Here is a 26,021-nt window from a genome sequence, read left to right on the forward strand (position 1 = left end):
ACTCAAAAAACCTTTTTGGCGGAATTTATAATGCTTGCTTGCCAAGATATTACATTTTGTAAATACATCATGAATTCAAGCAAAGAGTTCCTATTCTCTTACATATTATAAAAATGAGTCTTACAGTGTATTAAATATAACAAAGGTGGATTACTTTGGATGAGTTGTAGTTATGCCAGTTAGACACTGATGGTTTAATGTTAGAAAATGCAGAGTCACATTCACCATATTAACTGATTAAAAGATTTAAAAACTTATTATCTCAAAAGCTAGAGGAAGAACCTTTGATAAATTTTAATGCTATCCTAAAACGTAGTAACATTTAGAAAATTTAGAAATTTAGAAAATAACTAAGCTTCATTACCTGATAAAACTTATATATACAAACTGAATGAATATAAATTCTAAATGGGAAAATATCAGAAATATTTTTTAATTGGGAAAAAGAATATCTATTATCTCTGATGCAGTTTAGCATTCTATCAGAAGTCTAGCCAGTGTAATATGAAAATACAAATGAAAAATATAAGGAATAAAATGTGGGATTAAGCTGTCATTTATATGATCATTTAAAGAAGAGTTCATAAAGATGTTTGGATTAATGTACAAAAATCAATTGCATGTCCACATGATAGCAGTAAACAAGTACAATATTTAATTTAACAGATTATACCATTTATATGTGTAATCAGAGATTATCAACAATTTAGGAATAATTTAACAAAATATATAAGACCTTGGTGGAAAATTATAAAATTGTTTAGTCATACAACAGAAAATATTGTTCCAGAATGTACAAAGAGCATTCACCATGTAAGAAAAGATATGTACATGCAAATGGAGTAGAATTAAGAATTAGTTTGGCCATTGAAAGATGTTTTATAGAAAGCAAAAGTACAAAATACAAGCCAAAAGAATGTGTTCACGATGTATACAACTAAGAAGATTATATATTAAATTACTACAAATCTATAATAATGGCACAACTAACCTATATGAAATAGGAAAAATTGATTAACACACATTTCACACAAGAGTACACAACAAAATTTATTGGGATGTTTTCTATAAGAGAAATAGAAATCAAGATTACAACAAAATTCCATTTAGCTACCATTCAATTGGAAAGAAATGAAAACATCTGACCATGCCAATACTGGAGTATATATGGTCTATAGCATGCATTCTTAGCAGGGGCAATATCGACTATAAAAGGGAAAAAGATTACTTCTTGTGTGTGGTAGAAAAATCTTATTCTCTTTGTGTATAATTTCTTGGGTATCATATTTTGTTGTCTATACATAAAACAAACTTATGCAGTATGTTTATGGTATTAGAATTATATGGTGATGACTAGGAAATGTGTACAAAAAAGGCTCTTAGGGGTGTAATGAAAAAACAAGATTGAATCTGAAGGTGGTCTACAGACTCTATTTTACCTTGCATTTATAAATAAATGAAAATAATCTCAGATGAGCTTATCATTATCTCCTATGGTAGGGCACTTACTTATGTGACTTATTACCCAGCAATTCCTCTCCTGAGCAGATATCCAAGAGAAGATCTTGCACATGTGCTGGAGGAGTTATGTATAAGAATGTTATAGAAGCATAATTAACAAAATAAAAATTCCAGAAATAAATCAAATGTTCATCAATAGGATTGTTGATTATGATAAATGGTATATTTACATGATAGAATTATTATGACACAAAATTATAGATATATTCACAATGAACATTAAGCAACAATATATTAAGGGGAAAAATAAATCCCAAAGATTATATACAGAAAATCCTGTTGTCTGTACTGTATTTGAAGTTCATTAGATTTTTTCCTTATTGTTCTTTTTCTGTCCTAGCAACTTTTCCAGGATATCACATTACATTATATTGTCATGATGCCTTAGGCTCCATTGGACTGTGACACTTCCGAGACTTACTTTATTTTTAATGACCTTGACAGTTTGTTTGTTTTTTTTTTTTTTTGCGACAACAGGTGTCTCATTATGTTGTCCAGGTTAGATACAAACTCTTGGGCTCAAGCAATCCTCCCATGTACAGCCTTGACAGAGAAGTAGTGGTCAGGTATTGCATAATGTCCCTCTGCTGGATTTTGTCTGATGTTTTTCTCATGGTTAGACTGTGGTTATGCATTTTTGGAAAGAAGACCACTGAGGTGAAGTGTCATTGTCAACACATCATATTAAGGATAATTACTATCAATATAATCTATCCTTAATGATGTTAACATTTAGTATCAGGCAAATATTGTGTTTATCAGGTTTCTGTTCTATATAATTACTTTTATCCCCTTTCCATACTGTATTCTTTGGATGCAAGTTACTACATACAGCTCATACTTAGTGGGTGGGGAATTAAGTTACATCTCTTGAGGGGAAATTCTATAAATAAATTATATGGAATTCTGTATGTGATACCTCTAAGGTAAACACAACTAAAATAAAAATAATTAGGAATGTATACATATGCAAACTATATTAAATTATAGCTACTGAATTATTAACAAAAGAATCAGAATATTACCTTGGGTTGAAGAATACAGGTGTATGGAATGGAAGGGAACCATAGAATAAGGTACCAGTTATATTTAATGTCCATATGTGGTCCAAAGATGCCCAGAGAGCAGGAAAAACAGATTATTATTAATTTCCTTCTATATACTTGAAATCCAAATGTATTAAAACTAAAATGTAGTATCATTCTGTATGTCCTTAATCATTTCTTCAGAATCCTACTTACTATCTTATTAATTTTGTTGCTTCTACTTTGCTGTTTACATTTTTTCTCTCTTTAACATTTGTAACCATCTTTATTTTTAATGTGTGGTCAGTTTATAATTTTTGTTCCCACTTGGCTTATGCTTGATATTTGCCTATATTGGGAATAAAGCAATAACATTTTGATTTAATTTATTTTCTTAATAACTATTGGTGTTGAATATATGTATTTATTGTAAATTTATGTATTTGCTTTGATGATGCATATGTTCAAATCATTGTCGAATTTCATTACATTGTACATTTTTTGAGATTTTAAAATTATAAATTATGTATTTAAGTGATTTGCAAATATTTCATCTGAATACGTTGTCTTTTATCTTAACCATGTCTTTCAAAGATAAGAAGGTTTTAATTTTAATAAAGTCAAATTTATCATTTGTTTTATCTAAGAAATTCTTGCCTAAATCAAGGTCACAAATATTTTCTCTTATGTTTCCAAGGAATTTTCTAATTTTTGATTTTGCATTTATTTCTTTGATGCATTTTAGTTAATTTTTATATGTAATGAAAGATACGAATACATTTGTTTTTGCTTTTTGTTTTTTTGGAAAATGGATATTTGTTTAAGCACTATTTGTTGAAAAGGCTATTTTTCCTCTAATGAATTGCTTTTGTGATCTTGCAGAGAATCAGTTGTCCATATAAGTGTGGATGTACTTCTGATCTCTGTCTTCCGTTGGTCTGTTTGGGTACCTTTATGTCAAGTCCACACTGCTTTGATTACTGTAGCTTTATAGGTTACCTTAGAATCCGGAGATTTGAGGCCTTCAACTTTGTTCTTTGCAAATTTACTTTGACTATCCTAAGTCCTTTGCATTTCTATGTAACATTTGAGGGTAAACTTTTCAATGTCTATTAAAAAAAGCTTTTTGGTATTTTATTCAAATTCAGTTGAATCTATAGATCAATTTGGGTATAGCTGATCTCTTAGCAATACTGAATCTTCCAGTTTATGGCTATGGTGCTCTCCATTTATTTAGATCCTCTTTAATTTTTCTTAGATATGTTCTCTAGATTTTTGTTGCTGTTGTTTTAGAGCAGTTTTAGGGTCGTAGGAAATCGAGAGGAAAGTGCAGTGCTATCCCATATGCCTTCTGCCTCCACACATGCACAGCCTTTGTCATCATCAACATCCCCAGTCAGAGTGGCAAATTCCTTACAATGGATTAACCCACACTGGCACATTATTCTCACCCAAAGTCCATAGTCTGCATTATGGTTTACTCTTGGTATTGTACATTGTGTGGGATTGGACAAAGGTTGTAGGGCTCCCCAGTTCCCCCTCACTTTCATTCTCTGTCCTGACTGAAAATCACAGTGTCATGATCAGTCTGTGACTCAGCAGCTGTGGGTTTTTCTCAGCTGGCTTGAAGCAAAAATGGGACCTTGAACATTCCCAGGCACCAAGAAAGGTATCAGGGTTGTTGCCCAAAACACTGAAAGAAACTGGCCCTACACCCAAAGCCAAATTGTTTAAACCTTCATAAAAACTCCATACTCTGACATCCCTGCTGCAGACATATTTAGGCACAAGTCTTTTTATCTTGCTGACCATCATGAGGACCGATGCAGCACTCTGTAAGTTGAAGCAAGCCGTCCCTGAGTCAGATTGGCCAAGACCCTAAGTCAGCAGAATGGGAGCTCATTGCTTGTTCCCACAATTAGCAGGAGGTGACTTGTTGACCAGCAGAGAGAACTGTTCCTCTGGGCAAATGGCCAAGGACCTGTGGTCTCTCATGTAAGCCAAGGTTGTCTGTTATCCTGCATGCAGTGCCAGACGTTGCAAGATGGCCAAGGACCTGTGGTTTCGTGCTCAAGCCAAGGTTGTTTGTTATCTGCAAACGGTACCAAGCATCAAAGGCCATGTCTTGTGCTTTGACTGGAGAAACAGGTGCTATTGGCCATGGGAAGTCACGTACCAAAAAGTAGTTGTGAAAATAGCCAGCATGGGAAAATAGCCAGCATGAGAAAATAGCTGCGGGGCGCTTGCTCAATTAAACAGTATGAAAATAAAATGACTGGTGCTTTAAGGTGCTGCAGTCTTCAACCATCTTTGTGTCTGTGTACTTTATTTTTCTGGGACTGCAGCCAACTCTGTTGTGTCTGTGTCTTATGTCTATGTCCTATGTGTTCATCTCCCGTCCTGCAATCGGGCCACGACTGTAAGTTCCTCAAACAAATATCTTGGACTGATCACCCTGGCATTTAGTGCTTCTTTCTTTGGACTCCAACCAGCCTCATCTCCAGACAGTTTTGGGCATTTCCTTGTTGGAATTCCCTACTGCTGTTTTTGGGGAGATTCCATTCAGGTTCAGAAGGATGAAACAAGTGTAAAATGGCATATGTCTATCTTTATATTATACAGAGTATTTTCACTGTCCTAAAATTCCTCTGGGCTCTGTCTATTAATCCCTAGCTCCTAGCAACCACTGCTCTTTTTACCATCTCCACAGTTTTGCCTTTTCTAGAATGTCATATAGTTGGAATCATACAGTATGTAGTGTTTTAATTTTTATTTATTATTTAAAAAATTTTTTTTATTTCAGCATATTACAGGGTTGCAAACATTTAGATTCATGTATTGCCTTTGCCCCACCCAAGTCAGAGCTTTAAGTGTGTGGATCCCCCAGTTGGTGTGCACCGCACCCATAGGTGTGAATATACCCTTCCCCTCCTCCCCTCTCCCATCTGCCTGACACCTGATGACTGTTACTACTCTATGTGCACTTAAGTGTTGAACAGTTAATACCAATTTCATGGTGAGTACATGTGGTGCTTGTTTTGTCATTCTTGGGATACTTCACTTAGTAAAATGGGCTCCAGCTCTATCCAGGATAATACAAGACATGCTAAATCACCATTGTTTCTTGTAGAAACATTGTTTCTGAGTAGAACTTCATGGTATACATATACCACATTTTATTAATCCACTAATGTATTGATGGGCACTTGAGTTGTTTCCGCATCTTTGCAATTGTGATTTGTGCTGCTATAAACATTCTAGTGCAGACGTCTTTTTTATAGAATGTCTTATTTTCCTTTGGATAAATGTCCAGTAATGGGATTACTGAATCAAATGGTAGTTCTATTGTAGTTCCTTGAGGTATCTCCATATTACTTTCCACAGAGCTCGTACTAGTTTGCAGTCCCACCAGCAGTGTATGAGTGTTCCTATCTCTGCATTCACCTCGACATTTAGAATTTATGAAGAAGACCCCAAAGGCAATCACAGCAGCAAAAATAAATAAATGGGCCCTGATCAAATTAAAAAGCTTCTGCACGGCCAAAGAAACTATCTCTAAAGCAAACAGACAACCTACAGAATGAGAGAAAATATTCGCATACTACACATCCGATAAACGAAGGATAACTAGAATCTATATAGAATTCAGGAAAATCAGCAAGAAAAAATTAAACAACCCTACCAAAAAGTGGGCAAAGGACATGAACAGTAACTTTTCAAAAGAAGAATGGCCAGCAAGCATATAAAAAAATACTCATCTCTAATCATCAGGGAAATGCAAATTAAAACCACAATTAGGTATCACTTAACTCCACTGAGAATAGTCTTTATCAAAAAGTCTCAAAACAATATATTTAGTCTTTTTAAATTGGATTTTCATAAGCTGATATTCATTTAAGTTTCCTCCATGTCTTTTTATGGCCTGATAGTTCATTTCTTTTTAGCGTCGAATAAGAGTCCATTGTTTAAATGTACCATAATTCTTCCATTCACTTGTGGAAAGACATCTTTCTTTCTACCAGTTTTAGAAATTATGCATAAAGCTGCTATAAATATCTGTGTGCAGGTTTTTGTGTGGACATACGTTTTCAGCTTCATTGAGTAAATACCAATGAGTGTGATTGCTGGATCATACGGTAAGAGTAAATTTAGTTTTGTAAGACACTGCCAAAATGTCTTCCAAAGTAGCTGTACCATTTTGCACTTCCACCAAAAGTGAATGATTATTCCTGTTGCTACACATCTTCACCAATATTTGGTATTATCAGTGCTCTGGATTTTGACTATTAGAATAGATATGTAGTGGTATCTCATTGTTATTTTAATTTGCCTTTTCCTGATGACATATGATCTGGAGTATCTTTTTATATGCTTAATTGCCATCTGTTTATCTTCTTTGGTGAAGTGTCTCATAAGTTCTTTGGCCCATTTTTTAGTTGAGTTATTTATTTTCTTATTGTTAATTTTTAAGAGTTCTTTGTATATTTTGATAAGTCATTTATCATATATGACTATGCAAGTATTTTCTCCTAGGCTGTGGCTTGTTTTTTCATTCTACTAACTGTTTTTAGTGTACAAGGCTTACATATTGGTCATATTTATCACCCAATAGTTAATATTTTGATCCTGTCAAATAGTATATTTTTAGGAGAATACAGTTATATCCAAACTCCTCCAGAGCTGAAGCAGAGTAATATATCCTAACTCATTATGAGGCCAACACTACTTTGATAGCATATGTATGTGTCATGAACATAGATCTAAAAGTTCTTTATAAAATTTTAGAAAATTAAATCCATAATATATAAAAAAGGATACATCGATGTTACCGTATTATATAAATCAATATAATTCACAAGGGTCTCCTTGATTCAAAATATAGAGAAGTAAATTATACCTTTTTATAAGGAGGAGCTGGCAAATACCAAGGTGATAATTGTAATTAACAACAATATGGTATCCCTTTGTTGAAGGGTGTGGAGAAACTCATTAGTTTGCATTGAGTTTGATAAAAATTAATCTTGAAAATTAAAATAACCTGGATCCTTGCCTCTATGCAAGATTAAAGGCAGATTAACAAAATATTTTATTTTTCAAAAAGTGATATATCATGATGACTTCAGGTAGACCTTTTTCACTTCTTATATCGCCTATCTTCTCAGAACCAAAATATGATCTAACTAATATTGTAGTCTTTTGTAATGTAATTATTTGAATTCTTACTTTTCAATAGAGCTTATAAAATATTTCATTTTAAACATTTAATACAGTCTTACAAAATGACAATACATCATGCAATTTTTCTCTGAATCATTTTTATTCTCTGGCAAAATATTCCATTTCTCTCAGATTTTTTTATTTTCTCCTCTATTAACAGTTTCTTTGCTTCATTTCCTCACCTTAGAATGGTTTATCCAAAAAGGACCACATACATATTATTAACTTTCTGGCTAGTTAGCATTAATTATTTTGGTGTGAATCATGGGGTGAACCAAGCACTGAAATGTATAATAAAATAATAATGGCTAACATTTACTGAATACTTACTCTGCCATAAATGGTGCTAAATGATTTATAAACATATGTCATTTTCTATCCCTAAGAATACTTTGAAGGATATATCATTCTTACACCATCTTCCTTTATATATGAAGATACAGTGGCATAGAAGGCATAAGTAACTATTGAAGCTCCTTTAGAAAGTGAGAAAAGCAGAACTGGAACGAGATCTAACTCAGTCTGAAAGTCCAACTTACTACTGTCATATTACGTACATTCATCCTTGTCGCTGATTCTACATAAGCATTATCATCCAAATTTTATCTATATATTGATTGTCATTTGCCAGACACAGAACAAAATGCCAGCAATATATGGACACCAGGCTGATGTTGATTTTAAGAAAGTTATGGTCAACTGAAGAATGTTTAATATTTCATATTAACATCAAAATATAGTGATATCTTTGGAAGAGATGTTTTCATCTGGGGTGAAGGATTAGAGGATTTATTTTGAAGATAAGAAACTTTAATTAAATTACAAGCAAAAGTAAGTCAGTTAAAGGAACAGGAAGTGCTCTCTATCAAAATGTGAAATAGTGTAGTAATTAATCATTAGTAATGATCAAGAGCATGTAATGATCATTAGTAATCATTAGTAATGATCTAGAGCCAAGTTTTTTGGCTGAAAATCCTGATTCTAATCCTAGTAGGTGAATTTCAACAGCCATTTTTTCTCTGTACCTCAATTGCTTTATCTGTAAACATAGGAATTTAATAATACATCCCTCATATTATTAATGTATGGACTAAATGAACTATTTTAAAAGCATTTAGAAAAGTAACTGGCATGTAAACAGCAACACATAAAGATTTGTTATCATTATTGCCTAGACACAATTAAGTCTAGGCAATGGTCTATACACTCTCCACAGCGTTTAAAACACTGTGGAGAGAGAAAAATTGGATTGTACTGTTAATATAAGGAGTTAAAAACCTATTTGAACTGTCTAACGAATGAGTTAATCAAGGCTATGAATGTTGTCTTTACAGTAAATAAGAATGAAATCAAAATTCCCTATATGTATATTTTACAGTATTAATTTCTAAAGTGACTCTTATCTTGACTACCTGTAGATCTCTTCTTAAAGAGCTATGAGTCTTGGGATCCTGAATTGCAGGGAAATTTTCTTTATAAACAGGTTTTGATTGCCTATCTGGAAGAGATTTCCTAAAATGTGAGTATTAATAACTTTTGTTATATACCCACCTTTTATGTTAGTAGGTATATAACTTTCATCAGAAATCAGTTTCTGTGACTTCTAAAAGGTAATTATACCTCCTAAGTAGTTCTTAAAATTCTTTACATTTGTTCATACATTAACCTCCAAAGTTAAGCCTCTAAAGTTAAGCCTCTAAAGTTTCCTAACCTTGACTACTTAATCTGGAAATATCTCCAGACTACCTAACATGCCTCCTGAATGTAAGATACTCATTTATTTGTGCTCTCTTCCAGCCCTTGCTTCACGATGTTGAAGTTATTCTGTAAATTATGAATGGGAAATGTATAGAGAAGTGATACTTGTAAATGTGAAAGATATTTGGGTAGAAAGGCATTGTATTAGATACAGAGACAAAAGGCCAAATTCCACCACTTAAGGGAACTAAGGAAAACAACTAATCTTTGTATAGTATTTAACATCAGTGGGTTGGCTTTAGTATAAGATATAGTACATCTATGAGATAAAATGAATTATGATTACAGAATAGCTTTGTAGCACCACATATATGCACCAGCAAATTGGTATTAACTGAACAGCACCTAAGTGGTCACATAGGTACTACAGTAATAGGGTATTGGGCAGGTGGGAGGGGAGAGGGGGGTGGGTATACACATATATAATGAGTGAGATGTGCACCATCTGGGGGATGGTCATGCTGGAGACTCAGACTTGTGGGGGGAGGGGGGGAAATGGGCATTTATTGACACCTTAAAATCTGTACCCCCATAATATGGCGAAATAAAAAAAAAAAAGAATAGCTTGTAAATCCCAATTGTGTAAGAGATTATGTGTAATGTTAGGAGCAAAGCCAAGAGTTCATTTGCTTATTTTGCCTTGCGCGTCTCAGCAGGTCTCTGCCATGGCTGACAGGGGAGCAAGTAATCACTCAGAAACGACTGACTTCATTCTCATAGGCTTCAGGGTCCGCCCAGAGATTCACATTCTTCTCTTCCTGCTATTTCTGCTTATATACTCCATGATCCTTCTAGGGAACGTTGGCATGATGGCCATTATTAAGACTGATTCTCAGCTGAACACACCGATGTATCTTTTCCTAGGCAATCTCTCCTTCATTGATCTATTCGTCTGTTATTGCACCCAAGACTACGATCAATTTCTGGTCTATAAGCAAGTCCATCTCCTTTGCAGGTTGTGTGGCACAATTCTTTCTCTTTGCCCTGTTCATTGTCACTGAGGATTTTCTCCTGGCAGCCATGGCTTATGACCGCTTCATTGCCATCTGCAACCCTCTCCTCTACTCTGTTCAGATGTCAACACGTCTCTGCACTCAGTTGGTGGCTGGTTCCTATTTTTGTGGCTGCATCAGCTCAGTTCTTCAGACCAGCATGACATTTACTTTATCCTTTTGTGCTTCTCGAGCTGTTGATCACTTTTACTGTGATACTCGTCCACTTTGGAGACTATCTTGTTCAGACCTCTTTATCCACAGAATGATATCCTTTTCCTTATCTTCTGTCATTATCTTGCCCACCATCATAGTCATCATTGTTTCTTACATGTACATTGTGTCCACAGTCCTCAAGATACGTTCCACAGAGGGACGTAAGAAAGCCTTTTCAACTTGCAGTTCTGACCTCGGAGTAGTGAGTGTGCTGTATGGTGCTGTCTTTTTTATGTATCTTACTCCTGACAGATTTCCTGAACTGAGCAAAGTGGCCTCCTTGTGTTACTCTTTAGTCACTCCCATGTTGAATCCTTTGATATACTCTCTGAGGAACAAAGATGTCAAAGAAGCCATAAAAAAACTTCTAGAGAAGAAAAATACTATTCTGTGAGTAGTATTTTTCTTTCTTCAGTTGTATTGTGGCTATTTATTTTATACCCCTTGTAGCCATTAATGAAATTGATTCCCCTGAATGTCATAAAAATACTGTCAGACCCTTTTTCCAGATGATGTACTCTTTGCATATTTTACTTCCCTTCCGAGACATTGTCAATTGTGAAAGTCTTGGATATTGGAAATGTCCTATTAGTGGAGGATTTTTATTGACGACCCCTCCCACTTGTCTCTTATAACACATTTTATAATTTATAAGTATTGATTCTTTAGAATTTATAAGTATTGATTCTTATGGAATACCATTGAACAATACTTTTATATTTTCTTTTATTATACTGCTTTAACAAAATTTTATCTAGTGTTTGTCTTTGCAATTGCCCATTCCTCCCATAAATAATCATAGATAAGTAACAAAGATGCCCAGATTTTTAAAAATAAAACATTTGTTTGGTATTTGAATGTTTATTGCAGCAAAATTCACAATTTTAAAGCTATGTAATCAACCTAGGTGACTATAAGTTCATGAGTAGATAAAGAAAATATGGTGTGTTTGTGTGTTTGTGTGTGTATCATATAGTACTGCTCAACCATTAAAATGGATGAAATAATGTCTCTCCAAGCAACTTGGATGTAAGTGGAAACTATTATCCTAAGTGAAGTATCTCAGGAATGGAAAAACAAGTACTCCATGTTCTCACTAAAAAGTGGAAGCTAAGCAATGGGTACACATGGGCACAAAGAGTTGTAAAGGACACTGGAAACCAAGAAGGGAGCAGGTTGTGAGGGACATGAGGGATTAAACTTACCTATTGCATACAATGAACACTATTCTGTCGACAGACACTTTAAAAGCCCTGAGTTCAGCATTATACATGGATCCATGTAACAAAACACTTGTACCCCCTTAATATCTTGAAATAAATAAAATACTTTTCTAATTTTTAACTAATTTCATTAGCATGTTCTTATTAAATTTTTACCTTGATCAAACATTTTTATGTGTTAGAGATTAATTAAAAATAGGAAGAAATAAACAAGTTTCACTACATACATTAAATTGGAACATTATATATTCCAGCATTATGGAGTGCTCTGAGGCACTGCTAGTCGCTGGATCCCAATATGAAGAACTAAAGTGGGAGACAGAAATCTGAAAATATTTCCAGCAATCATTCTCTCAATTTTGATGTTCACAGTTTTGTCTTGTGTTTGCTAAGCAATATTGAATGAAGGTATAGAATTGAGAGAGTCATCAAAATAGAGTGTAATCCAAAATTTACTCATCTATCCCTCTAAATTTATTTATTTATTTGATTAATTTTACTGAAAACTTGTGTGATATGTACTGGCCTTATTGTAGGCCCGGGATAAATAGCCTAATTCTTTAGGGAGTTTATAATTAATTGAGATGGTCAAATATTTTGGCATACATTACAGTCCAAAGATTTGTGCCAAAAGTACTAATAAAAAATCACAAGATGGGGCAGGGTGCTGAAAAAGGTGGCTGGTAATATTTGAAACTCTTCTTGGGCTGTGTGGGAGATAGATTTAAAGGACATTAGATTGGAGTAAAGGAACTTGCCACAGTGGTTTCTGATATTGATGTGGGCTTAAAGTATGTCAATGTCAATGAAAAAAGTCAGATTTGAAAAACTGTAGGTAAAATGCACAGAACACATTAACTGCTCACTATGAGGAGAGTGCAGCGAAGAAGCTGTATCTCCCCAATTTTTAATTAAATAAGTGTGTGTGATGATGGTACAAACAGATAAATAGTGCAGGAGCTCTCGGAAACCAGAAATAAAGTGAAAACCTCCTCACCTTTATAAAGAATTTGTATAGAAAAGCCACAGCTAACATCATACTTAATGCCAAGAAAATAGAAATTTTCTACTATGATCACGAACAAGGCAAGGATGTCTTCTCTCACCTTATCTTTTTAAATATTGTGCTGAAATTTCTAGCTAGTTGAATAACACCAGATAAGGAAACAAATGTGTTATGGACAGAATTGTATCCCCTCAAAAGGAAGCACTAACCCCCAGTACCTCAGAATGTGACTGTATTTGAAGACAGACACTTCAAAAAGGTAATTAAGTTAAAATAAGACTGTAGGGTGGGCATTACTCCAGTCTAGCTGGTGTCCTCATAAGAAGAGGAGATAGGGGTGCAGAGAGACAGTAGGGGTGCATGTACACAGAGGGACAGCCATGTGAGGAGGCGGCAAGTGGACAGCTATTTGCAAGTTGAGGAGAGAGGTTTTGGAGAAAACGACCCATGCTGGCACATAGATTTTGGACTTCCAGCCTCCGTAAGTGTAAAGAAACAAACTTTTGTTGTTTAAGACACTGAATCTCTGGAACCTCCCGCGGTCTCAGCGCCACCCCCGCCCAGGGCTGGATCTGGCCGCCAGAGGGCTGCGCGCTGCTCTGGGGAGCAGAGACCCCGGCCCAGGTCCGCCAAGGTTCCCAGCTCCCACCCACCTGTTCTGCCTGGGAGTCTCGCCTGCCTGCTGGGAGGCGGCGCCTGGGGGCTGGAAGCTGTGAGCGGTGCTGGATTAGTTGAGGCTGAGCCGCCCGGACACCTCCACGGGCAGCGGGTAGTGGACAGGGTCGTGCACCACCTACTGCGGAGACTGCAGAACTGCAAGTCCATTCAAAGGCGTCGCGCTGCTGCGCACCTGGAGCTACCAGAGCATGTGAAGATTTCTACACCAATGAATTTGACGTCATCTTTAAAGTTAAAATGGAAGTCCCTAGAGTAGAGCTAGAAGAATATCACAACAGTGGTGCCAATTACTTTGTGAAGGTCAAAAGAAATCCGAAAGGAAATCCTCTGAGTCAAGTTTTAAAGGGGAAATATTATCAGCTTCTAAGATGCTGTTGAAGTTTAGGAAAATCTTTAAGGAGGAAATTAAAAATATTGAAGATGCAGATATCATTGTGGAGAGGAAATATAAAGGGAGCCCTGCTGTAACATTTCTCATTAGAAAACCTGAAGCAATATCTGAGGATATCACCCTGGCTTGGAATCAAAAAGTAGCTGGCCTTCTAGCACCCATTAAGGCGTGCCTATCAATAACTGGCTAGGAGCAAAAGTTAAGACCAAACTAAGACGACAGCCATTTTATCTTGTACCCGAGCATGCAAACGAAGGAAATGGTTTTCAAGAAGAAAGAGGACAGCTATCCTTCTCTCACATTGAAAAGGACATTTTGAGCAATCAGGGAAAAGATAAAAAATATCGTGAAAAAGGAGGAATGAAATGCTGCAGGGAAGATTGCTTAAAACTAATGAAATACCACTTAGAAGAGCTGAAAATAAAGTTTGAGATCTGAAAAGAACTGGATAAATTCTGTTCTTACCATGTGAAAACTGCCTTCTTCCACATTCGTATCTGGGACCCTGATGACAGCCAGTGGTGATCCAAAGATCTTGAATTCCTCTTTGATAACTGCGTGACATACTTTCTTCAGTGCCTCAGGACAGAACAACTTCAACATTATTTTATTCCCAGAGTCAATCTCTTCTCTCAAGACCAAATTGACAAAACAAGGAAAGAATTTCTGTGAAAGCAAATTAAATATGAAAAAAAAACAATGTATTTCCAGATTTTGAAGAATTTTGAGATTTTGTTTTTAAAAAGACTCAGGAATAATAATTAGAGTCTTTCAAAGTTGTCATAGCAATGGTTGACTAAAGTGAATGTAAATAATTATTCAGTCCTCAGTTTGTTGTAATAAACTCTAATCAGTATTCTAGGAAAGAGATTAGTCAAGGAACAAGAAGCAAAAGGAGTATTTAACATCTAAAAACATTACCAGATACGAATGAAAAAAGGATAAAATACGTATCACCTCAATTAAATTTATCGAGTACTTACTGAACAGCAGTTCTTACCTAGCACAGGTGTATGGAAGGCTGTGAGAAACAGTATTGGAAATGTTCCTTGCCTCCATAAAACTGCTAAGCTTTGTTCAACATACAACTGTATTTGGAAGCAATGTCCTGTCCTATGTTAAGATAGGAAGGAAGGAAAGAAAAAGTTCTATAGTGTCTCTGTATATCTCAGGAATGACAGGATCCTATAGGAAAATATAATGTACTTTAATACATGTGACTAAATATAAAACATAATTTATTTTCCTTTATTTATTTTTATTTTCAGTAAACTTTTTATGTGTTTCTGAAAAAGTGATACATACACATGGTGCCAAACTCAGAGAAATGGGAGTAGAGTAAAGCATTACCCTCTCTCCTGTCTGTTCAGGCAGCATTCAACCTAGAAGCAACTGCTGTTTGTTAAATTTTTCCTGTTCATATGTTCTGCACATTTTCTTGTTGGTTAGTTTAATCCTTTCCTCTTTGTTTTATACAAGTTCTTCATATATTTTGTATACTTACCCTTTGTGTGTCGTCTATGTAATAAATAACTTATACCGTGTGGGTTGTCTTCACCTTTTTTGGTGTCTTTTACAAGGTTTTAAAATTTTAATGGAGTTGAATCTATTAGTCTTTTCTATGGTTTTTGCTTTATACATCTTGTCTAACAACCTACTATGTTTAAACATACCAAGAGAAAAGTTAGACATTTGGACAATAGTTTTGGGGATAATTAATGATAAATAAATAGAAAACTGGGTAAATAAAATAATTCAAGCTACTCTTAACTCTATTAAAAATGTGTGAATATATGTCAAAGAAAAAGGCACTAAATATGTGGTATTTATTAATGGAATCCCATCTTTGCTTGCAGATGACCATGGTGGCTCTGTATGAAATCTAAGGGAATCAGCAAAAAATACTCTTCTAGAAGTAATAAGTGGTTATAACAAGGCTGCTGACTACAAGTTTAAAATACAAATATAAAGTAAATATCAATGGACATGAAGGAATAAACAGCAATCAATAATAGTAGGGGAACTTCAATACTCTCTTTTAACAATGGATAGATAAAGCAGACAGAAAATTAATAAGGAAATATTGAACTTGAACTGCACTTTAGACCAAATAGATCTAACAAACATATATAAAATTTTTCATCCAACAGCAACAGAATATACATTCTTTTCTAGTGTACATGACACATTTGACAGGGTAAACTGTATATAGTAGGCTAAAACAGAGATCTGAACAAATTTAAGGAGATTGAAATCATATTTAATATTGTTTCATAATATAATATTTATAGTATGAAATTAGAAATTGATAACAGGAGGAATCTCAGAGATACACATATATGTGGAAACACATGCTCCTGAACAACCAATGGGACAAAGATAAAATCAAAGAGGGAATTAAGAAATATCTTGAGACAAACAACAATGGAACACCACATATCAAAACCTATGGGATTCAGCAAAAGCAGTTGTAAGAGAGAAGTTTATCTCAATAAATGCCAACATTGAAAAAGAATAAAAATTCCAATAAATAGTTTAACATTATGCCATAAGGAGCTAGAAAAAGAAGAACAAACTAAGCCCAACCATAGCAGAAGTAAGGAAATAGTAAAGATCAGAACAGAAATAAATCCAATGGAGAAGAGAAAAACCTTTAAAAAAAATCAATAAAAGTCAGTGGATTCTTTGAAAAAAATAAACAAAATTGACAAACCACTAGCCAGACTAACTACTTAAAAGAGAGAAGCCTCAAACAGACAAAATCAGAAAAGAAAGTATTCCCACTACATCACATGCTTCATTAATACAAAGGTTCATAAGGGAGTATTATGAATAATTTTATGCCAACTAATTGTATAACCTAGAGAAATGAGTAAATTTATGGAAAAATATACCCTACCAAATGTGAATCAGGGAGAAATTGAAAGGTTAAATATATTAAAAACAAAGAGATTAAAGAAGTAATTACAAATATTCCAACAAAGAAAAGCCTTAAACCATATGGCTTCACAACTGAATTCACCAAACACTCAATAAAGAACTCTTACCAATACTTCTAAACTCATATCAAAAATAGAGCAAGAAGAAGTTATTTCCAATAATATTCACACTGTTTTCAATACTTTCCAATAATGATTGTACCATTATAAATTCTCACCAACAGTATACTGAGGTCGTGTTTTTCTCCACACCTTAACCAAAACTGGTTATCCCTTGTCTTTTTGATAATAGCCATTCTTATGTGTATGAGGTGATACCTCATAGGAATTTTAATATATATTGTAGATATGATTTATGATGTTGAGTACTTTTTCACATACCTGTTGTATACTTTATGTTTTCTTTAAAGAAATGTCTGTTCAGGATCTTTGCCCGTTTTTAAATTGGATTATCTGGTTTTCCACTATTGAATTGTAAGTGTTCTTTAAGTTTTTGGATGTTAACCTCCTACTAGATATGTAGTTTGCAATAATGTTTTCCCATCCCATAGGTTTTCTTTTCAGTTTTTTTCACTGTTGCTTTTGTTGTATAGAAGCTTCTCAGATTGATGTAGTTCCATTTCTTTATTTGTGTTTTTATGTGTGTTTGTGATTGTGTTTTGTACTTTTGGTGTGATCAGAAAAATCATCGCCAAGACTGAAGTCAAAGAGATTTTCCCCTATGTTCTCTTCTAGGAATTTTACAGTTTCAGGTCTTACATTCAGATATTTTATCCATTTTAAGTTTATTTTTATAAACAGTTTAATATAAGGGTTCGATTTTATTCTTTTTGACTGAAAATTCTGTTTTCCCACCACCATTTATTGAAGAGATGATGCATTTCTCATTGTGTCCTCTTGGTGCTTTTATTGAAAAATAGTTGACTGTATATATTTAGACTTATTTATGGACTATTTATTCTGTTTCATTGGTGTATGGTTCTGTTTTTATGCTATTACTATGCTGTTTTGATTACTATGGCTTTCTATTAGGTCACGAAATATAAAATGTCCAATTTCAAACCAAAGCATAGTTTATTATATCTCAAACAAGAAGCAGTACAATTAATCAAAATATGCGCCTAAACTATCAACACAATTTTGACATCTTAATTGTAGCTTGTTTTTGCAGGCAATGAAAAAGCCTGGAAAGTGAGTGGTGATAAAATGATAAAAGACCTTTTCCAAAGCTTGTTGAGAATTGAATATTTTTCTTTGCAAGAAGTAATCCAATTCCTGGAAGAGGTGATAGTCAGTTGATGCAAGGTCTGGTGAATATGGTGGATAACTGAGAGTTTCCAAATCTAGCTGCCGTAGTTTGAGCAGCAGTGGTTGTGCAACATGTGGTCTAATGTTACCTTGCAAGAGGATTGGCCTATCTCTAGTGACCAAGCTTGGCTGCACAGTTGCAAGCATCTTCATTATTTCCTCTAGTTGCTTATAGTAGACATCCCTTGTTATGGACAGATCAGGTTTCATGAAGCTGTAGTAGATAATATCAGTGGTTCACCACCAAACAGGCACCATTAGCTTTTTTAAATGAATATTTGGTTTTGGTTTTACCACTTTATCTTTGTCCAACCATTGTGCTGAATGCTTGCAATTGTCCATTTTTCATCATACATAATGAATATGGTGTAAATGATTTGCCTTTATGTTTTGACAGAAATCAAAGGCAAGCTTTGAGACAATCTCTCTTTTGATGCTCATTTAATTCATGCAGAAACCATCTATCCAGCTTCTTTACCTTGCTGATTCATTTCAAATGGTCCAATATTGTTGGGATGGTAATATCAAACTTCACTGCTAATTCACACTTAGGTTGAGATGGATTTGCTCCCAGTACAGCTTTCAGCTCATTATCCACCTTGTTCTCAGGTCACCTACATGGTTTATTTTCAATTTAAATTCACCAGAACAGAAGTTCTCAAACCATCAATGAAAATATCACAAATTTTTTACTTATCCAATGTTTCATAAAAATTGGTCTAAAAAAATTTGAAATATAATCTCAGCCCAAATGTGCATTCGAAAGGTAGGATATATCTTCACAATAAATATAAAACAAGAAGTGTCAAAGTGAAATATCAGATATGTCAACTGTCAAACTTAGTATAAGATATAGATTTAAGAAGGTATGACTCAGTTAACAATTTGAGAAAATGGAACAATTCAGAAAAATGAAGAAAATGGAATAACCATAATTTGGTATAGGAGAAGTGCTATAGAATTTTAAAGTAATTGGTACCTGTTATATTTTATAAAATATATTTTTCAGCACACACATAAATTTTAAAAATAAATAATAATCTAAATATAATATCAATTATATACCATGCATTATATTAGTTAACTGATGCATATTAGAAGATACATTGCCAATTTGAAAGGGAATATGTACTTCGTTTTACTTGTCCAATTATTTTTGACTTAGTGGGTATATCAGTTGTCATTTTATTCCTAATCATTTTAGGTCAGAACTGATTTTTAGAATTTGATATAATTCATGAAACTTATATATTATATAAATGTACAAAACTTTATTTTTAATTACCAGGGCAACACGAAATCTTAGAAGTTCCTTCAAATATTCCAGATAAAGAACCCATAGTCTATATAAAATATGTTTTCTCTTTTTATGCTATTTTTAATAGCTCTTTTAGAAATCAAGATAAAACTAGATGTATAAGGTAAAAAATTATATGTATATAATAAAGGAATACCTGGGAAGCAAGCGTGGATAGGTGGAGTGGTGGTGAACCTGGTTTATATCAGTAACATTTAGTGATTACCATTAAATAAGTGTAATCAACTTGTCTTTGAGTCCATTGGTATATGAAAAACAAGACATGGGTAAAGTTTATTACATACTTGGTTGAATAAAGACCGAAATTTCTGTGATATTTGTAAAATAATGCAATGAAAAGTGAGGAATTCCCTTTTAGAAGATTCTCTATAACCATTAATAACTTTGAATACCTTTTTTTATTTTTTCTGAGACTGAGTCTCACACTGTTGCCCTGGCTAGAGTGCTGTGATGTCAACCTAGCTCACAGCAACCTCAAACTCCTGGGCTCAAGTGATCCTCCTGCCTCAGCCTCCTTAGTAGCTGGGACTACAGGTCTGTGTCACCATGCCTAGCTAATTTTTTCTATATGTTTTTAGTTGTCCAGCTAATTTCTTTCTATTTTGTTAGTAGAGACAGGGTCTTGGTTCTTGCTCAGGCTGGTCTGGAACTCTTGAGTTCAAATGATCTTCCTGTCTCAGCCTCCAGAGACTCTGAGTAACTTTGAGTGATAAACTGCTGTTCTGCCTGGAAGCAATAAAAAGACCTAATTCACTGGTTCTAAAACTTTTACAAACTTTCACTTCTATAGGGATTGATTTTATTAGAGTCAGTTGGGAATCTTAAAATATAAATGAATACTTCTCACTAATAGACATTTTTCAATATTCAGATTAATTAAGAATAAGGTGTTACCCAGGAATCAGTATTAAAAGCAAAGCAAAACAAAACCTCCCAGATGACTCTGAGGTATGGGAAAGTTTGGCAAACACTGACCTAATTGCCCTCCAGGGCCCTTTTTATTTTTCAAAAAAGACCTCACATTTTAATATATTCTTCTAATTTGCTTTCTTGGTTTTAAGAATAACTATATGGCTAGATCAAAAGACTTAGGACTTATGGCAGATGGCATATAGGAGGAATTCTGACTTTCAGTTCTGAAATAAATAATAATATTTTCTCTGGTTTCAAACTGAAGACCCAGTCTGAGACTCTCTTTTGGTTTTAATAAGGAAGAGGTACAGGAGACTTATAAATAAATAGATCTATTTACTGAGTGTACTCAGATACTTGAATAAATGTATATATACTGTGAAGCAATTTTGTAATTAATTACACTTTTCTCAAAGCTTCCTTTACAAGAACAATAAAGTTTTGAAATCTTTCAAGGAGACTTTTTGTGGAATAAGCTGGATCTCAAGAAAGGTAACTGGTTTTTAAAAGCATAAATATTTCTGAAGATAGTTTTTGAAACTTAGCAAAACATTTTTTTCTGCTCATTTTGTCATATATCAATTATTTATTAAGTACTTTCTATTTCCCAGGTGCTACATATTTCTTTTAATTTATAGATATTGTTTAATTTAATCTATGCTACAACAATCCTATAACACAGATATTCTAAACCACATTTTGCTGATGAGCAAACAGAGGCTCATGGAATTTAAATAATTTGTCCAAGATTACTCAGCCAGTGAGTGGCAGAGCATGGATTAAAAGCCAGATTTATATGAATTGAAACACCACGCTTTTAACCAATAGCATATTTTGACTTCATAAAAGAAGCTAAATCAGTTTCACATCTTCTGACTTTTTCGTACTTCTAATTTTATAAAAAATTCCAAATAGAAATATTAACTTCAAATATGATAAATTTCTTGAAGCAACTTTTTTTGTTAGTTCAGAAATTAAATAAAGTAATGGAACTCCAGAATTATAACAACATTTCTCTTTTCCACTTGAATTTAACTTTTCATATATATTAAAATTATTGATGACAATGTATCTGTATCCCTCTTTAGTATTTGATATTAAGCATTAATTGTTATAGAAGAACAAAAAGCATAACCTATGTAACATAGAATTTTCCCCTTACTTATTTGCATTAATGTTTTGTGTTTATTAACAATATATAAAGTGAGAAAATTTCTTATGGGAAGTTAATCTTATACTTTATCTGTAGTGCTTCTATATAAAGAAAATAATTCATATATCTAAGACAGTAAAAAGAAAAAACACGCTAGAGTTTTGATGCCAAAAAGAAAACAACTAGCATTTAGAGATTTGTAGTAAATTAAATAGGAAATAGAAGTTGAGCAGTGTAGTTAGTGTACATGGTAAGAGTTTGATTAATCACTTTGGATAACTTTAAGACTGGTGCTTCGTTCAGCATCCTTAAACTATAACCCCACGTTTCCTAATATTTTTACATAGCAGAATGTTTTAAGAGATCCACATTAAATTCATCTTGGGGTGGGGAAAGGAACTGATCTACGTTTTCACCCAATTTTCCATTCCTAAAGCACAAAGCACTTTGCATGTCTGCTTGTTTACTTATTTATTTGATGAAGTTTTATAATTTTAAGGTGTTTGAGTCTGGCTTTTCACATCCAATTTCACATAATCCTCACAATCTAATAAAGTAGATATTATTAGTACTTCCCATTTGGAAGAGGAGAACTTTTGAGGCATTGAAAGTGTAGATACTTATCTTAGATTCTTTTATACTGAAAGAGATGAATGTGAACTCAATTCATCTCATTTCAAAGCTCTTCTCAAGTGGCCTAAAATGACGTAACCTCACTGCCCAAAACATCCTTTGCCCATTACATTTCTCATATCATACAGAAACTAAATATATTAGAAAGAACCTAGACAATCTTATTTTGGTTGTAGTTTGGATGCTTCAAGTGTAAAGCTATTCCATCAGATACACTGCTAAGAAAATCCCAATTTGTGTTGGCATTTTATTTTTTTCATTGAGAACTTCAGGAATCAAAAATTGATCAAGCCTTTCCACAGGCTTCATGATAATCTTCTCATTTTCTCAGATTGATCTCAGCTATGAAGAGTGAGCTGAACAGGAATTACTCAGAGTTGACAGAGTTTATTCTGCTGGGATTCAGATCATCTCCACAAGTACAGATTCTTTTATTCCTACTTTTCTTGCTTCTCTACATGGTCATTGTGTTGGGAAATACCAGCATGTTAGTCATCATTAAAATAGACTCCAGACTTCACACGCCTATGTATTTCTTTCTCAGAAATTTGTCCTATTTAGATCTCTGCTACTCCACAGTCATTGCTCCCAAAACCCTGGCTACTTTCTTGTCCAAAGAAAAGAAAATTTCTTACAATGGCTGTGCAACACAATTCTTTTTCTTTGCTCTTTTTGTTGGGACTGAAGGTTTTCTTCTGGCTGTGATGGCATATGACCGCTTCTCAGCCATTTGCTCACCATTCCTCTATAATGTACGTATGTCTCAGCAGGCTTGCGTTCGTTTGGTGATTGGCTCCTATACCTGTGGATGCATCAACTCCATGATACAAACAGGTTTCACCTTTAGTTTGCGCTTCTGTAGGGAGAACAGACTGGACCACTTTTTCTGTGATGTCCCAGCCCTGATCAAGATCTCATGTGTTGACACCTTTGTGAATGAGATTGTACTGTTTATTCTCTCTGCCCTCATCATCCTCACCACCGTAGCTGTCATTCTGGTATCCTATGCTTATATTCTCTCCACTGTCCTGAAGATCCCCTCAACCCATGGTAGGAGTAAAACCTTCTCCACCTGTGGCTCCCATATGGTGGTAGTAAGTTTATTCTATGGAACTGTGTTCTTCATGTATGCTCAACCGGGGGCCATCTCCTCACCAGAGAAAAGCAAAATTGTAGCTTTATTCTATACTCTTATCATCCCTATGTTAAATCCTCTGATTTATAGCCTAAGAAATAGAGAGGTGAAAAATGCTTTAAAAAGGATAATGATGAGAAAAATATCTTTTAATTGACCTCTAGCCATCTATAAAACTGTAAAATCAATGAAAATCAATACTATCAACAATTTGCTATAGAATAGTTTCAAAGAAAGATATCGAAAAGTTTGTCAGGGTAAAGTTTATTTTCATTTGTATCATCAATAAGTCTTTTTAAAAGTCAATTAAAAATTAATATAGGTTTTTCATATTTCTATATAATTTTATAGTGTGATATCTAGATATTACATAGATTTGTTATTCTTGTTTCATCTGGCTTAGCTGTATTTAGAATTGTAGCTAAAATACAGTACTACCAATTTGATGCATTAGTATACACATTATATTTATGAACACAATATCTGTGTGTATGTATATATGTGTGTGGGTGTGTGTATGTATATATATATATAAACATATATATATATATATTTATATGAACATGTACCTGTTTATCTGTCTATTTGAAAGGGACAAATGGAGATAGACACTACTGAATGTTTTATCTTCTTTGTTTTATCCAGATCATAAGCAAGTTGGCCATTGTTCAATCTTTGCAAATGAGAATTAGAAGTGCTATGGTAATATAAATTACTGGCTTTGCCAAATAATTATACAAAGGAGTAGTGCCAAGTATTATACCAATAATATTGTTAAGTCATCCAGATAGTAATGATTTCATCCAGAAGCTAAATAAATAAATAAATAACGTCATAGCTGCAGTAAAACTACTTTGTCATGAGGATCTTAATAATAAATATTTGAAAAATAACTAGTATTATTTATGCTTATTAATATAATTAGTTTCTATTTATGTTTATGGGTCATTTCATTAGTTATGTTTTGATCTGAAAATTCCTATTTTCCTCTAGATTTGAAAAATTAATGCTATAGATAAAATGTTTTCTTTTTTGTAATTTTTTAAAATGTTTTCTTATATATTAATAATTAAAAATATTAATATCATAAACTAAAATAATCAAATCATAATATTTAATTAAAATTATATAATAAAATGTTATAGCCTACATATCTTATAATAACTTAATCCTTTCTATGTCTATACTTTTTACTTTGAATCCTGAAAATTTATTCTTATTTTTGTCTCTTAAACTTGCCAAATGGTTTGACTTTATACCACTAGAATATTGAGTTCCATATCATTATTTTCAAAGTATTTTATGATGTGATGTCTAGTTATTACATAGTTTGTGTTTTTCTTTTGTTTTGCTTAAGTGTATTCAAAACTATAACACCAAAACATTACAACTAAATTAATACATGCATTAAATGTATTAATATAATATCTGTATATAGATCTGCATATTGATATAATTATTTTAATTTATTTTTCTGAGATTTTGTTTTATTAGCTTTCTCTTTCTGTATTCACATGTTGAATGCTTAGTTATTTTATTTTCAGTTTTTATTTTATTGAAATATGTATAAAACTTTTGCATCATTTTGAATGTAACTTATTTTTATTTTCAGATTTTATAAATAATTTTCTTTTAATTTGAATGTTTGCTTTCACTCATAAATTATTTAGATAAGACTTATTATTTCAATATAGATGATATATTTAGACAATATCTTTTTATTATTGATTTCTAGTTTTATTAACTTAAATTCTGGGAATTTAAACTCAAAAAACCTTTTTGGCGGAATTTATAATGCTTGCTTGCCAAGATATTACATTTTGTAAATACATCATGAATTCAAGCAAAGAGTTCCTATTCTCTTACATATTATAAAAATGAGTCTTACAGTGTATTAAATATAACAAAGGTGGATTACTTTGGATGAGTTGTAGTTATGCCAGTTAGACACTGATGGTTTAATGTTAGAAAATGCAGAGTCACATTCACCATGTTAACTGATTAAAAGATTTAAAAACTTATTATCTCAAAAGCTAGAGGAAGAACCTTTGATAAATTTTAATGCTATCCTAAAACTTAGTAACATTTAGAAAATTTAGAAATTTAGAAAATAACTAAGCTTCATTACCTGATAAAACATATATACAAACTGAATGAATATAAATTCTAAATGGGAAAATATCAGAAATATTTTTTAAATGGGAAAAAGACAGAATATCTATTATCTCTGATGCAGTTCAGCATTCTATCAGAAGTCTAGCCAGTGTAATATGCAAATACAAATGAAAAACATAAGGGATAAAATGTGGGATTAATCTGTCATTTATATGATCATTTAAAGAAGAGTTCATAAAGATGTTTGGATTAATGTACAAAAATCAATTGCATGTCCACATGATAGCAGTAAACAAGTACAATATTTAATTTAACAGATTATACCATTTATATGTGCAATCAGAGATTATCAACAATTTCGAATAATTTGACAAAGATATATAAGACTTTGGTGGAAAATTATAAAATTGTTTAGTCATACAACAGAAAATATTGTTCCAGAATGTACAAAGAGCATTCACCATGTAAGAAAAGATATGTA

General features: G+C 33.2%; 2 protein-coding genes across 2 annotated transcripts; both read left to right on the plus strand.

Moving 5' to 3' along the window:
* Positions 1-10,120: 10,120 nt before the first annotated feature.
* LOC105865811 (olfactory receptor 9K2-like) lies at positions 10,121-11,123 on the plus strand. Its single transcript, XM_020287427.2, is given in 2 exon segments — positions 10,121-10,404; positions 10,406-11,123. Coding segments are annotated over 2 exon segments (1,002 nt in total).
* An 11,511-nt stretch (positions 11,124-22,634) lies between these two features.
* Positions 22,635-23,582, plus strand: LOC105865949 (olfactory receptor 9S13-like). The gene has a single exon (XM_012755011.3). It carries the CDS (start codon positions 22,635-22,637, stop codon positions 23,580-23,582), a length of 948 nt encoding a protein of 315 aa, XP_012610465.3.
* Positions 23,583-26,021: the final 2,439 nt, after the last annotated feature.

Source organism: Microcebus murinus, chromosome 10, assembly GCF_040939455.1.
Source record: "Microcebus murinus isolate Inina chromosome 10, M.murinus_Inina_mat1.0, whole genome shotgun sequence".
NCBI classification, from domain to species: Eukaryota; Metazoa; Chordata; class Mammalia; order Primates; family Cheirogaleidae; genus Microcebus; species Microcebus murinus.

What these genes read in the sequence shown, in the direction of transcription:
- LOC105865949 (XM_012755011.3), top strand. Translation starts at nt 22,635, where the DNA reads ATGAAGAGTGAGCTGAACAGGAATTACTCAGAGTTGACAGAGTTTATT.